Genomic DNA, 15,663 nt, shown 5'->3' on the forward strand with positions numbered 1-15,663 from the left:
AGAATGCTAGTTGACTCTGGATATCAAGAGATATAGAAAGGACTATAAATTCCTTTAACACTGAACAAATCAAATGCATATTTCTAGTATTTACTTCATGCAGAGTAGTGTAATTCTAATAATTTCAGGGAAAACTGATTAGCATTAGTATTCATATTGGTAACTGAGACAAGTAAGAAAGAATATAACAGCATCAGCCAAAAAAAAATAAAGCAAAATAAAAATGAATTAACCACCCACTAGCAGGAAGAAAATTTACACTCACCATCAACCAGAGTTACCTCAATTTATATTTATACTCGCTCATGTGTGTGTTGTCTGAGTAAGGTGAAGGATGCCATCAGTACTTATCTTACTCAATCAGATCACCTCAGAATTGCCTAGTTTCCAGATGATGCAATTTTCAGAACTGTAGTCTTTCTTATCATTTAGCATTAGGATTAACAAGGGCACATGATGCAAGAAAGCAAGCTTATATAGCATCAGCCAAAAAAAAAAAAAAAAACACATAGCCCCTTCTCATTTCACCCATCCACTCGCTCCAAATGTTTGTCTAGTTCTGCCTTGAATCTGTTTAAGCTATCAACTTCTACGACGGATGGAAGTTGTTCCAGCAATCAACCACCCGCTGGCTCAAGGCAAACTTCCACACATCTATCCTACAACTGTCTTTCCAACATTGTCCTGTCAGGACAATGCTCCTGATATTGGACACTAATATCAGGAGCATTATGAATAAAATTATTGAATTTAAACTCCTAGTTAAGGCAACTAACATTAAATAATAGGTGGATAATGAATGCATACAGTGGATGAGTTTCACTATGTACAATGCATTTAGGAAGGACACAGAGAGGGAGGGGGGGGCATGCTTCATATCAAAAGTTTAAATTTCAAGAATTGGGTCTATGACAGATGAGTCATAGATGATGATGAACAGATAATGACAAATGATGATAAGTCAAAAGATGGCATCTATTAAATGGGCACATTGCAGAGGAAAATGTGAATGCATTAGAATTACGGAATACCTTTAAAGCAATAATCATAGAAGCAAAGAATGTATATCTAACATTAATAAAATATATCATGGAATACTATGTACAAGTATGGGGATTGCACCTTGTAAGGGTGCAAAGAAAGGTAACCTGCATGGTAAAACCTTCAAAAGGGCAACTATATGAGTGGAGACTTCAATTATGAATTCATATATGAGCTTGTCAATTAAGCACATTAGAAGGGATAATGAATGTAGTAAAATGAATTACTGAAATTTTCACTGTTACAAATGATTCCAGAACTATAGACCATAAATTCAAATTACAAGGTAATAGATAGGACTGCAGGAAGTTTTCTTTTAGCCAGTGAGTTGTTAATTACTGGAACATGTTAACTCTGTGCAGTGACGTAGGAATGCATTGGGGCAGTTGCCAAGGGCACCAACAGGAGAAGGGCGCCACTGACAGGCCACATGAGTACAGTGCCAAGCTGTTTCGACACCCGAGGCTAGCTGACTAAATGGCACCCCTCGATGATGTTGAATCAAGATGACAGCAAAGGGAGGGTGAAAATTAATTTTCACACGGCGATTCAAGCCTACATGCATCCTTACATCTGAGTACATACTGCACAGCATCATAGATCTATTTGCTGTCCAGAATGTAACTTTGAAGAGACCAATCAGGCGATCGCTTCATCAACGCATGCTCGAATGCATAGAAGCAGTTCGCAATTTACACATTGTGTACAAACTGAATAAGTTATAGTGTTTTTGTGATTGCTATATAAACAGGTAATTGTGAATATTGTGATTTATAATTTAAATAAAACAATAAAGGCCAAATTAATTTTAGACATGACACCAAAGAAAAAAAGTGGACATCAGCACGGCAGAAAGACTGCATAAAGAGGAAATTAGAAAAAAAACATTCCACTAGTTTACAAAATTGGATTACAATAAGCCACTCCAAACCTGAAAGTGACAAAGAAAACGAACATGATTCGAATGAAGATGAAACAAATGACGACGATGCCACTGAAATGAAAGTCCAAGAAAAAGCTCAAACAGTTCAAGTTACTTTAAAAGAATTAGAAACTGTGGACAATAACCAACAACAGTTGGCATAAGAAAATGATGGCAGCAATAATATTAACATGGAACATTAAGTCTGAATTTTAATGATCCGACCACGTGGAATTTTAATACCCACAAAAACGGATCTCTTATGGTGCAACACGGTCCAGAACACATAGTCTCCTGTCACTAATGGCCAATGTTTCAATAAGTCATGGAAATACAAAAATGAAGGTATTGAAAAAAAAAAGAGAGGAAATGGTTATTTTATTGCAAAAACAAAGATGCAATATTTTGTTTTCTGTGCCTCTTATTTGTATCTGACACAAATAATGTTCCATTTTGCAGCTCAGATGGATCTAAGGATTGGAAACATCTAAATCCAAACGTTCTTTTTCATGAAAATTCATTACAACACATATAAACTATTTAACAAAATGGAAATTATTAGAAAAGGGTCTTCAAAAAGGTGGACTAATTGATGACAATGCACAAGCAGCACTAAGAAGCGAAATTTCGAAATGGTGTCATATATTGAAATGTATATTGTTCTGTGCTGAAAATAATTTGGCATCTCGTGGACATGCTAGTAATATCGAAGGAAAAAAAATCGATATCGAAGAAAAAAATTGTGGCGTATTTTTAAACTTGATAAAATTTGTCAGCCAATTTGACTTTAACATGAAAAATGGTCTGGAATTGCATATTAAACACCACACTAATTATTTATCTCCAGAAATTCAGAATGAATTTATTAATTTGTTAGCAAGAAAAGTACGAAGTGAAATAATTTTAAAAACAACTAAATGCAACAAGGCGTATGTTAAGAGGAAGATTGAAACGGTGCCATATAACTTCCACGAAACAATAGATGACCACTTGTCAGGATAAAGGAAAACCACTCTCTTCTAAATCTCTAACAGGGTTCTTACAATAGAAGATTGGCCAGAGCCTTGGTTTGCCCATTGGCTATGGATACACAGAAAGTAGGTGACCAGCTCTACTTCTTGGTACTTTTTTTTTTTTCTTTTTTTTTTTATGTGAACCCCAAACACAACAGGTATTAGAACCTATAGTACTTAGTACCGTGCTTGGGTTGGAGATTGAGAAGACTAAAGAAGACATTGGACTTGAACTCAGGTAGATTGTAATTTTTAGGAAATACGTATGAAGGAAGGTTGTACCAGAAACCGGCAGTTGACTGAATAAATGAGGAAGATGAAAAGTTGGTTCTGTGGGTTTGAAGTTGGACAGTAAATGGATGTCGGCTGATGGCGGAACGGGTTCAGACTGTTTTGAAAGAGAGAGCGGGAATTATAGAAGCCAATTCAGAAGAACAGTGCCCATGGAAGTATCTGTAGAGACTCTGTTCTCTTTAGAGATTAATCATTAATTAACCTAACTGCCCTCTTCTGAATGGAATCAAGAAGCCTGAGAGAGGTTTTGGGGGCACCACCCCAGATGTGGGAACAATATTCCATGGCAGGGCGGATTTGCGATTTATACAGAGTGAGCAGCCGTTTAGAAGAAAAGTAACACCGAGAGCGAAAGAGAAAACCAAGTTTTTTAGATGCAGAGGAAGCAATATTTGTAATGTGCTTGTGCCAAGAGAGATTAGAAGTCAGGGTAATCCCCAAAAGAGATATATCATTTTGCCTAGAAATCGGAGTGTCACTAAAGATAAGCATAGGAGCAGAAGAATCATTTTTGCGAGATATAAGACAAGACTGAGTTTTAGAAGGATTGAAATCAACTAAGTTGACTTTGCCCCACTGGAGGATTACCTGAAGATCAGCATTTAAGGAATTGGTAGCAGATTTTCTTGAAGTTGAAGCTGATTGAGCACGACAAGGTTTCTCAAAATGGAGAATTACCTGATCACATTTAAGGAATTGGTAGCAGATTTTTGAGAAGTTGAAGCTGATTGAGCAGGACAAAGTTTCTCAAAATGGAAAGTGGAATGCAATGAGCTATCATCGGCAAAACTATGGATAGGATTTCCAGTCAATGGAAGAAGCTCATTAATATACAAGAGGAAAAGAGTGGGGGAAAGAACTGAAATGTGGGGACACCAGCATTAGTGGAGACGTTAGAAGACAGGGAGCCATCTACCATCACCCTCAGTGAGCGATCAAAGAGAAAACTGGATAACCAATTACTAAAAACAGTTGGAAAACCATAATATGGAAGCTTGTTTAGAAGACCTTTATGCCAAACATGATCGAAAGCCTTTGAGATGTCAAGAGCAACTACTTGTGTTTCACTGAACCTTTCCATTGATTAGTCCATAAACGGGTAACATAAGCGAAAACATCACCAGTGAATCGACACTAACAGAATCCATACTGGTAATCGTTGATCAGACGGAATGTTTCTAGGTAGTTTAAGAGTTGGCGGTTAATTGATTTCTCCATTACTTCAGAAAAAGTAGAAGTTGTTGTTGTTGTTTGGTTTTTAGGAGCATTAGCAACTAAGGCCATATTGCTTCGGGATATGCGGTAGTCATTCCCTGACCTTTCCGCATCCTCCGCATTTGGTGGTGACTGGCTCAAACCCCGGTCGAATCAAGAAGCGTGTGCTACGCACTGCTGCTCCTTCCCACCTGGCTATGGAGGTGCCTAAAAAAAGTAGAAGTAATTGCAATGGGATGATAATTGGATGGGAGGGATTTGTCACCATTTTTAGGAACTGGCTGGATATGAGCAAATTTCCAAGCAGAAGGGAAAAAACACCTTTGGAATAAGAAAGTGAAAAAGGCGGCAAAGAATAGGAGTAAGTTCGGAAGCACAGGTTTTGAGAACAAGTGGAGAATTACAATCAGGACCTGGAGGTTTCTTAGCATCAAGATGCATCAAAATCCTTCTGATATCCTTTTGACGGAAGACCACAGGAGGCATTGAATGGAGCATGTTGGGAATGGTGGGAGGTGTTTTACCAAGATCATTAATACATGAGCAGGAAGAAAAATGGGATGCTAACAGGTCAGCTTTATCCTTGGCTGAAGTGACAACAGAACCATCTGGTTTGGACAGAGGTGGGAGCAGAGATGGGCAAAAGTTGCGGCCAATAACTTTGGCAAGAGGCCAGAATGCTTGGCTACCATTAGGGCAAGAAGCAAGTTTTCTAATCTTAGCCTGTTCAAACTCTAGTTTGGACTGATTAATAACTGCTTTACAATTGTTGCGAGCTTTGGTGTAGGCAGAAAATTAAACTGAAGAATTAGAAACAAGCCAATTACGATATGCAACATTCTTCTCTTGAACAGCCTTAGCACATTTATTGGAAAACCAAGGTTTAGATAAAGGACGAGATTTTAAAGTGGAGTGTGGGATAAAGGATTCCATTCCTGCAAGAATAATTTCACTGACACGATCTGAGCAAACGTTGACATCAGAACTTTTGAAACAGTAATCCGACCAAGGAAAAGAAGAAAAGAAGTCTCGCAGGTCATCCCATTTTGCATTCTTGTAATGCCAAACAACACGAGGTTGGGAATAGCCATGAGATAAAGGTTCCATTGGAGAAGAGACAATCACCAAGTTGTGATTTGAAGTGCCTAAAGGAGCTCTCACTTCGACCGTGTACTTAGAAGGATTGTTTGTGAGAAAAAAATCAAGCTGTATTGGCTGTATGATTAAGATTGTCCGGTATTCTTGTAGGTAAATGACAATCTGTGCTAGGTCATTAGTAATTGCAAAAGCCTCAGCATCTCAACCTGCTGGGTTGGTGTGACTAGAAAACGGAAGCCAGCTAGAGTTGTGAACATTAAAATCACCAAGGAAAATTACCTCAATGTTAGGAAAGTTGAACTGGAGAAAGTCAAGTTGCAAAGAAAGGAAGTCAAAGAGCTCCAAGTGATTAGTGGAGTTGGGAGAAAGGTAGAGACAACAGATGAATTTTACACAATGAGATAGAGAGATTTTAAGCCAGAGAAGATCAAATAGAGGAGATTCCAAATTGCCAAGTATCTACAGGGAATATCAGAACGGACCTATGCACAAGTACCACCTTTGAGGTGAAAGGAATCATACAGCGAATAATTTTGGCATCTGAGATGAGCAGTAGTTGAATCAACCAATAACTGAAATTCTGTTAGAAAAAGTACATGGGGTTTGGCAGACTGCAAGTGGAAATGGTCATTGTTGAGATTAGAATTGAGACCACGTATATTTGTGAAATGAATTAGGAAGTGCTTGGGAGGTTTATATCACAGATAAGCTTGCTCTATTAGTTTGACAATTCATGGTGTATTCAACAGTAAGAAAAAGTAGGTGGGACATGCTGTATGAAGTAATGAATTTTTGGATATGGCGTACACATGGTAAGAATATACCCAGATCCTTTGCATAACGTGGCCTCGTCAATGATCCCCGCATACACACTACTCGGACTCCCTGCCAGACTATCTGGCAGAGTAGAGGTAGCAAGATTATACACTAGTTGATCCGGAAGCTTCCTAGAGAGTTACCAATAGGTTCGGTCCAGTATACTAACTAGCAGCCGGCCTGTGAACACCGTTTTAGAGCTGTACCCTCGAAATGTAAGGAATATTGAATCACGCCACGACGTTCATCATAACCTCAAAAGTCATCAATCATAGTGCATGATGGAAGAGATAGGGAAGGGTTGAACGGAACTTAGCTCTAGAGAGTACTCTCTAGAACACTCTCTAGAGCTAAGGGTTCCACCACTTCAAGCCTCCAATAAGCAAAGTGGTGGTATTTCACCGGTTTGTGAGAGTCATCTACCACCTAGTACTGCCTGGTAACATAGAGGGGCGGCGTTCCTCCATGTGGTGTGGGCACCACACCTCGACCCCTGCTTACATTGGTTCACACCTGGGTGGTCACCCACCATGTACTTGTGCATGGAGGTTATACCCAGGATTACTAACAGTCTCACCATCGTGAAGGTGGAAGCAGAGGATTTGGCTGTCACAGACCGTCCGGACTTTGCCGAAATTGCATCCACTTGACTTGAGTGTCACCCGGATATCAGTTCAATCAGCGTTTTAGACTCCCAGGTAGCAAGTACAGCTTGTCTGGCATATCTGAGAGAAACCTCAAGGACCATGTGGGACAGGTAGTCGGATAGGTTCTATGGGTTTCACTGAGTGGCAGATGGTAATCTCTTTATCTTTTAATTCGGGTATAACAACAGCATTATTGCTTGCTTGAAGGCAATGGGTGCAAATGATGTGTACCCAGTTAAGTCTTGTAATGCAGTCATTATATGAAAATTTTCTTCATTTTACAAACAAAGAAAATTTTTATTTCCATAAAACAAAGAAATAAAAAAAAAATTCAGTGAAGAACAAAATTCTATTTGGTGAATTCTAAAAAAATTCGGTAAAAAGAAAATATTTATCTCCAAATAGAAAATTTTGCTATAAAGTAGTTTGTTAAACAGAGGTCCAACTGTTATTATTTATTATGATTTCACCAATTATAGAAAAAATGCGCGTATCCACGAATTTGCCAAGGGCACCGAAAACCTAGCTACGCCTCTGACTCTGTGGGTAGTTGAGGCTGATAGAATTTCCCTTTGAATTAGCAAATATCATTTGAAAGGGAAATGACACAAGAAAAATCAAGCCCAGAATATAATAAAACGTAAAAGAAACAGGTTTGTTACAAACTAGAATGTCAATGTGTATTTAAATGTACATTATCTGGTTTCTCACCCTCCTGACAACTATCATACATTAAACATTTTTTATTTGGAAAATCCTCATGGCATAACACAAAAAATTCTGATAATTCTATTACTTCAAATATGCACACCTTTATATAAATATATTACACAGGCAACAAACAAAAATTCAGTATTACACAAAATATCAGCACCTGAGAGCCAGGAACTTTTCCGACACCTTTTCTTCTAAAGAAAGATTTTCGACTTGTTTTTTCTGTAGCTGTTTCATCCACTATAAAAACTGTTGGTGAATATACTGGATCTTTACATTCTTCATGATCCAAAGATTTGGTGTGTCTAAAATAACCAAAAAAAAATACCACTTCAAATCATATTTTGCTGAATATTCAGGGAAAATTAAAAAAACAATGAAATTAATTATGATGAGGAAAAAATCAAAACCTCTACATTAAAGATTAAAAATCACGAGATTAACATTGTAAAACCATGTGATTTTTTGTTAGGAATTTTATTGAGAATACCTCAATACATACCCTTAATGACTAAAAGATTGTTTTAAAACATTACGACATCTTATCAGCTCTTATAAATGTGGAAACTTCTACAGCAGCTAAGATCAGGAATTAACTGAAACTGACTCTCTCACTTAATGACTGATTTCATTTAACAATCATATTTCAAGATTATTAATTTTTTGTACAGCAAACCTTTTAATTCTCTTGCTTTCTTTATTCAGGCTAGAATTCTCCATGTACTGTAATTTTATATACATTACAAAGTCATGCATTGTAATGTATATAAAATTGAATGACCTTTAACAGAGTTTATGTTAACTTCATTAAATTGACGTTTATTTTAAAAATTATACTGGCTATCAAACAAACTATACCTTCTTTTGAAACAAAGCCTATTATATTTAAAGCAAAGTTTTAGCATTAGCATTAGCATTAGCAGAGGCATATGATGCAAGAAAGCAAGCTTATTCAGCATCAGCCAAAAAAAAAAAAAAAAAAAAAAAAAAAAACACACCACTCCCATTTCACCCCTCCGTTCGTTCGAAATACCTGTCCAGTTGAGCTTTAAATTTGTTTAGGCTATCAACTTCAACAACAAGTGATGGAAGTCGGTTCCACCAACCAACCACCCGCTGGCCAAAGGCAAATTTCCGCACATCTATCCGACATCCGTCCTTCCTCAATTTGAATTTATGCCCTCTGAGGTGATTATTCTGAGAAAGATGAAGAATCCCATTGGCATTGAGCATGCTCAAACCATTCAAAGCCTTATACACCTCTATCAGATCACCTCGCCGGTGCCTAGTCTCCAGACTCTGTAATTTGCAAAACTTAAGCCTTTCTTCGTAAGAGCAACCCTTTGTTCCATTTACTAATCTTGTTGCCCTTCTCTGTACCCGTTCCAGCAGCTCTACATCCTTCTTGAAATGAGGCCTCCAGACCTGTATACAGTACTCAAGATGTGGCCTTACCATTGCCTTATACAAGGGAATAATCACCTCCTTATCCCTGCTAGAAAAATTCCTGTATATCATTGACAAGACACCATGCGCTACTCTCGTAGCTCGTCTGCACTGCTCAGAGAACTTCATATCTGCCTGCACAATTACCCCCAGGTCCTTTTCATTCTCCACCACTGTCAGTGTAGTACCGCAGAGTTGATACGTTGCTCTGGGGTTACTGTTTCCCATATGCAGCACTTTACATTTGTCGATGTTAAACCTCATTTGCCACCTCTCAGCCCATCTGTTCAACCTTTCCAGATCCTGTTGCAGCAGCATAGCGTCAGTATTGTCCTTAACGACCCTGCCAACCTTTGTATCATCTGCAAACTTGGACATTAAACTTGATATCCCATCATCAATATCATTCATAAACACCGAAAACAACAACGGACCCAACACTGAACCTTGAGGAACTCCACTAATAACATTAGTCCACGTTGAGCAGTGTCCATTGATTACCACTCTCTGTCTTCTGCCACTCAACCATCCCCTTATCCATAGCAGCAATTTGCCTCCAATGCCACACTGCTCCAATTTGTGCAGCAGTCTTCCATGTGCAACAGTATCAAAAGCCTTTCTAAGATCCAAATATATAATATCAAAGTTATTCCCTGCATCCAGTTCTTTTGTGACTACATCATAGTATCCAATCAAATTGGTCAGGCAAGACCTGCCCTTAATAAAACCATGCTGCGTCTGAGCTATAACTGAATTCTTGTCTAGATGATCCTGCAGTGCTTCTTTAACCAGTGCCTCCATTAATTTACCTGGAACAGAAGTTAAACTAACAGGTCTATAATTACTTGTGTCAGCCTTTGATCCTCCTTTGTGAATTGGGGTTACATTTGCACATCTCCAGTCTATGGGCACCTCCGCTGAGTCCAAAGAAGCTCTCATAATTATGGCTAGGGGTTTGCATACTTCCTTTGCTGCCTCCTTTAATATAACTGGATAGATCCCATCCACCCCAGGTGCCTTTTTTATGTTTATCCTCAACAATCTCTCCTCCACTTTCCTCTCAGTTATTACAAAATCATCCAGCTCACTGCCAATGTTTACTTTACCTACATCATTCTCCTTCCTGAATAACTCCTCATGCGTGAATGTTTATTCTTAGAAAAGTACATATAAAAATATTTGTGATGTATACTTTTAAGAATAAAATAAATTTCAATTTCTAAAATTTTTTTTTAACTTTCTTTCTAAAATTAAGTAAAATTATTTTATTTTAATAATAGAATATTGGATATGAGATATAAAATTCCTGTAATCTGTGGACCTAATAAAACTCCATTACAGTCTTTTAACACGTTCACAGCTCACAGTATGTCAAATTAAACAAACCTTTCTTGGAATCAATATTAAAGCAGTGTTTCTAATTAATCTATTAAAAGTTCCTTCTTCAAAAATTCCAGAAAAGTAATTTATAATGTTCAATACCTCAACAATATGGCACACTTGATAAATTGTCAGGAAGGCTTCGATTATTTAAACATGTGAGCTTATGCTAAAAATTATAGTTTCTGTAACAGTGTTTCACAAAAATGAAATTAGCATCACATATAGGCCAATTTCTTTATACATCAGATGCGGATAACAATAGCATTTTAATAAAATTTCCAAAGAAAGTTTAGAATGTTAGAATAGATGTTGTAGACATAAATTTATAAACATAATTTATATTCATTTGGAATAATCAAAGCTCTATTAAAAAATATAAATCCAATAATGTACACATTTTAAATGTGCATTTCTTATCCAATCAGAATGAAATACATGGTTGCTTTGATATTTATGCACAATCTATGATACTGAGAATAGGCTAATTTCCAAAAAGTGCAATAACTTTAACCACCCTTTTGGAGAGGGCGCTGGCTCTCTTTATAAATTCCAGCTGTGAATTACAGGCTCCACAAAAAGTGATAAGTATTTGCCATTTTACTTACTTAATTGTTATATTAAATTGTACATTATAAGTAGCTTTACAATTCTAGTTACGCTGGTTATTTTATTTTTAATTTAGATAGTTTTTGTAGTTTACTACTTAATATACATAAAACCATTGTTTTGTTCGAATCTTGCAGCCATTGTTTAAGTATAGGGAATTTAAGTGGTAGGGAATTAAAATTTCAATTGGGGTAAATAGGTAGCTCTAACATAAAACTAGATAGTATTCGACAGTGTGGTATTGATAATCAATTAATTAAAGTTATTGATCTCATTAATTTTCAATATCGTGCACCACACTACAGAAGCAAAGAAATGGGCACAAAGTGGCAGGAGTGCTGTGATTCGGAGGTGAACTGAGGGGGACAATTCACCAATGCATCACAGAACAAAAAATGTGCAACTTGTGAAATGTTTGCTGAACTCTCAGGAAAAGAATATTAATTAGTCAAGGAGGATGTCATTGTGTGTGCTAGGGGCATAGACTGACTAGAAATTAGGTGCCAACTTAGTGTTCTGATGGGTGTCTATAAGAGCTTGAGGTGTATAGTAGATGCCCTGGAAGAAATTAATATGAGGGCCCCATCAAGCTCTCAGCTGCCCAACTCAATGCCAGAGCTCACTCTTGACATCAGGCAACACAACGGCAATCTCCAAGGCAGAATGTGCTGGTCCCACAGGAATTAGTTATTGGCAGTGACTCTATTATCAGGGAGATGGGTAATATACTTTGTAAAAGGGATAGATGGAATAGGACCAGAGTATGTCTGCCAGCAGCAAAAGTTGATGTTGAAGAGCAGATATCATCTTTTAAGGACACAAAGGGTGATATTGTTGCACACATTAGCACTAATGACATTAAGAGTAGCAGATCTGCAGATTTACTTAACAAGTACATACATGGTTTTGTTAAGGGAAAGTTTTGCCTGACCAATTTGATTGGATACTATGATGTGTCACAAAGGAACTGGATGCAGGGAATAACTTTGATATCATATATTTGGATCTTAGAAAGGCTTTTGATACTGTTGCACATGGAAGACTGCTGAACAAATTGGAGCAGTGTGGCATTGGAGGCAAATTGCTGCTATGGATAAAGGGATGGTTGAGTGGGAGAAGTCACAGAGTGGTAATCAATGGACACTGCTCTTTATGGAGTAATGTTATTAGTTAGGTCCCCCCAGGGTTCAGTGTTAGGTCCATTGTTGTTTTCTGTATTTATAAATGATATTGATGATGGTATATCAAGCTTAATGTCCAAGTTTGCAGATGATATGAAAGTTGGTAGGGTTGTTAGTAATGACAGTACACTGCTGAAACAGGATCTAGAAAAGTTGAGAAGATGGGCTAAGAGGTGGCAAATGAAGTTTAACATTGACAAATGTAAAGTACTACATATGGGAAGCAGTAATCCTAGAGTAACATATCAACTCTGTGGTACTACACTGACAGTGGAAGAGAACAAAAAGAACCTGGGGGTAATTGTGCAGGCAGATATGAAGCTTTCTGAGCAGTGCAGATGGTCTGCAAGAGTAGCTCATGGTGTCTTGTCAATGATACACAGGAATTTTTCTAGCAGTGATAAGAAGGTGATTATCCCCTTGTATAAGGAAATGGTCAGGCCACACCTTGAGTACTGTATACAGGTCTGGAGGCCTCATTTTAAGAAGGATGTAGAGCTGTTGGAACGAGTACAGAGAAGGGCAACAAGATTATTGAATGGAACCAAGGATTGCTCTTACGAAGAAAAGCTTAAGTTTTGCAAATTACAGTGTCTGGACTAGGCACCTGCGAGGTTTGTTGGTTGGGTTTTATTGGTGCATTAGCAACTAAGCCTGCGAGGTGATCTGATTGAGGTGTATAAAGCCTTGCATGGTTTGAGCATGCTCAATGCTTTTGGAATTCTTCCTCTTGCTCAGAATAATCACCTGAGAGGGCATAAATTCAAATTGAGGAAAGACAGATGTAGGATAGATGTGCAGAAGTTTGCCTTTAGCCAACGGATAGTTGGTTGGTGGAACAGACTTCCATCCTTTGTTGTGGAAGTTGTTAGCCTTAATAAATTTAAGGCTGAGCTTTTTTTTTTTTATTATTTTGGTAGTTGTTGGCGCATCGGCGTCTGTGGCCATAATGCACCTCCCAAGGTTTTTGCAGTACTTTGATCAAAGCCTGAGGCGGGATTCGAACCTGCGACCTTTGGGTTGCCAGGCAGGCACTTTACCCACCCGGCTAGCCCGGTCGGCAAGGCTGAGCTGGACAGATATTTGGAACGAAAGGAGGGGTGAAATGGGAGCGTTTTTTGTTTTTTTTGCATAAGCTTGCTTTCTTGCATCATATGCCTCTACTAATGCTAAGTACAGGTTAATGTTGAAAAAAAGTCTCGAGTCAGGGTTAAATTTGAAAGTGTTTTCAAATTCTCCCCAGACATGATAGGAGGGAGTATATGATGAGAGCCTTGTCAACCAATTAGGCCCTGGAGGGATTGTGCAAAACCCATGGCGTAGAATGTTTCTCAGCATGGTCTGTGCTTGTTAACAGAAGTGACTGCTTCTATACGGATGGGATAGAATTAAATAGAAGGGGAGCAAGAGTGTATGCTGATACTATCGAGGCAGTGTTAGGTGACGGAAAACTGCTAGCTTGGAGGTTTGCTGGAGGGTGGGGTTCTGGTGGTTTCAGGGACTGATGGCAGTCATCATGAAACAAATAAATACATGAGCTGTGTTAGGGTAAATAAGAATAAGTATAGGTGCATATATACTTGCTTGTACACCAATACTAGAAGTAAGTAAATAAATTTGATGAATTTGAAGTGCTGGTCAAGATGATGTTGTATCAAAGGCAGATATTGTTGAGATATCAAATATGTAGTGTCACACAGATATTAGGAATGCAGAACTGGAATTTGGGGAGCACAATGGGTACAGGAAGGACAGACAGGATAGGAAGGGAGGATGGGTTATTCTGTTAATTAAGAAAAATATAAAATCTAAGTAAGTGCATCCAGTTGACATAGATGGACAGTGCAATGTTGAGTCAGTTTGGTGTGACATAAGCTCTGGGAAATCAAAAATGAAAGTAGGAGTGTGTTATGGGCCTAATGACTAATGAGTACAACAAAAAATTGTTCAGAGAAATAGAATGGGTGAGTAAATCAGATTGTATTATAATGGGGGATTTTCACTTCCCAGATCTTGACTGTAACTTGGGGGTTGGTCACTTGCAACTAGCAAGACCTTTTTTGTGAATTTACTGAACAACTGTTTTCTGCAGCAGCATTGTCGAGAGGCAACCAGAGAAGGTAATACACTTTATCTGGTTATTAGCAGTGATTATTTGTGAATTAAGGATATGCAGATAAGGGAACCACTAAGCGGCAGTGATCACAGTGTACTGATGTGGGATTTACTTAAAGATATAATTACCATCAGAGATAAAGGGAAGGGTTTTTGCTTCCATTAAGGTACTACAGTGGCATCAGACAGTTTTTAAATTCTGTATAGTGGGACCAATTGATGATGTTAGCAACAGCAAATTCTAAGTGGGAAGCATTCAAGGAATTAATCATGGAAGCTACTAGGCTTTTCATACCAATTAAGAAATACTCTTCAAGGTTTAGGCTTAAATGGATGTCAAATGAACTACTGAGACATGTAGCAGAGAAAAAAAATGCATGGGATGCATATAAATTATCAGGCGATATAAAGCCTATGGCAGATATAAGCAAGTCTGTAATCAAGTCACAAAGGAGATTAGATAAGCAAAAGCAGATTACGAGAAAAGTTTAGCAAAGGATGCTAAAAAAAATAGCAAGGATTTCTTTACGTATATAAACTCTAAAAGGAAGAGAATAAATCAGATTGGTCCACTTGACACAAGTGGCTCGACTGTTGATAATCCTGATCTGATAGCTGATAATCTGAATGAGTATTTTGCATCTACATTCATACATGAAGAGTTATTAAGGGAGGAAAATGCCAGAAGTTTATCAAACTGTAACAGGGTGCTTCATGATCTTGTAATAACTGAGAGCAAAATGGAGGAGAAATTGTTGAAGTTAAACATAAGAAAGGTGCCTGGGGTTGATGAGATCTATCCACTTACATTAAAGGAGGTGGCAAAGGAACTAAGCAAACCCTTAGCCATAATTATGAGAGCATTCTTGGACTCAGGGGAAGGACTGGATATGTGCAAATGTATCTCCAATTCACAAAGGGGGGATCTACAGGTGACACAACTAATTACAGACCAGTTAGTTTAATTTCTGTTCTGGGTAAAATAATGGAGTCAAGGGGTTCAAGATGCATTGCAGGATCATCTAGACAAGACTACAGCAATAATTCAGACACAGCATCGGTTTGTTAAGGGAAGGTCTTGTCTGACAAATCTGATTGGACACTATGATGTGGTTATGAAGGAACTAGATGCAAAAAATAATTTTGATATCATTTACTTGGATTTCAGAAAA

At 37.9% G+C, this 15,663-nt stretch overlaps 1 protein-coding gene across 1 annotated transcript in view; it reads right to left on the reverse strand.

Annotated features, from left to right (window-relative positions):
• The window catches only part of unc80 (unc80, NALCN channel complex subunit), a 1,843,891-nt gene that overhangs the window by 1,405,980 nt on the left and 422,248 nt on the right, over positions 1–15,663 (reverse strand). The window contains exon 17 of the mRNA XM_090378420.1: positions 7,921–8,065. Coding sequence (XP_090234546.1) covers positions 7,921–8,065 — 145 coding nt within the window. The remainder of the gene's footprint in view (positions 1–7,920; positions 8,066–15,663) is intronic.

This window comes from Mastigoproctus giganteus, chromosome 7 (assembly GCF_048544385.1).
Source record: "Mastigoproctus giganteus isolate SK-2022 chromosome 7, ASM4854438v1, whole genome shotgun sequence".
In the NCBI taxonomy this organism is placed as follows: Eukaryota; Metazoa; Arthropoda; class Arachnida; order Uropygi; family Thelyphonidae; genus Mastigoproctus; species Mastigoproctus giganteus.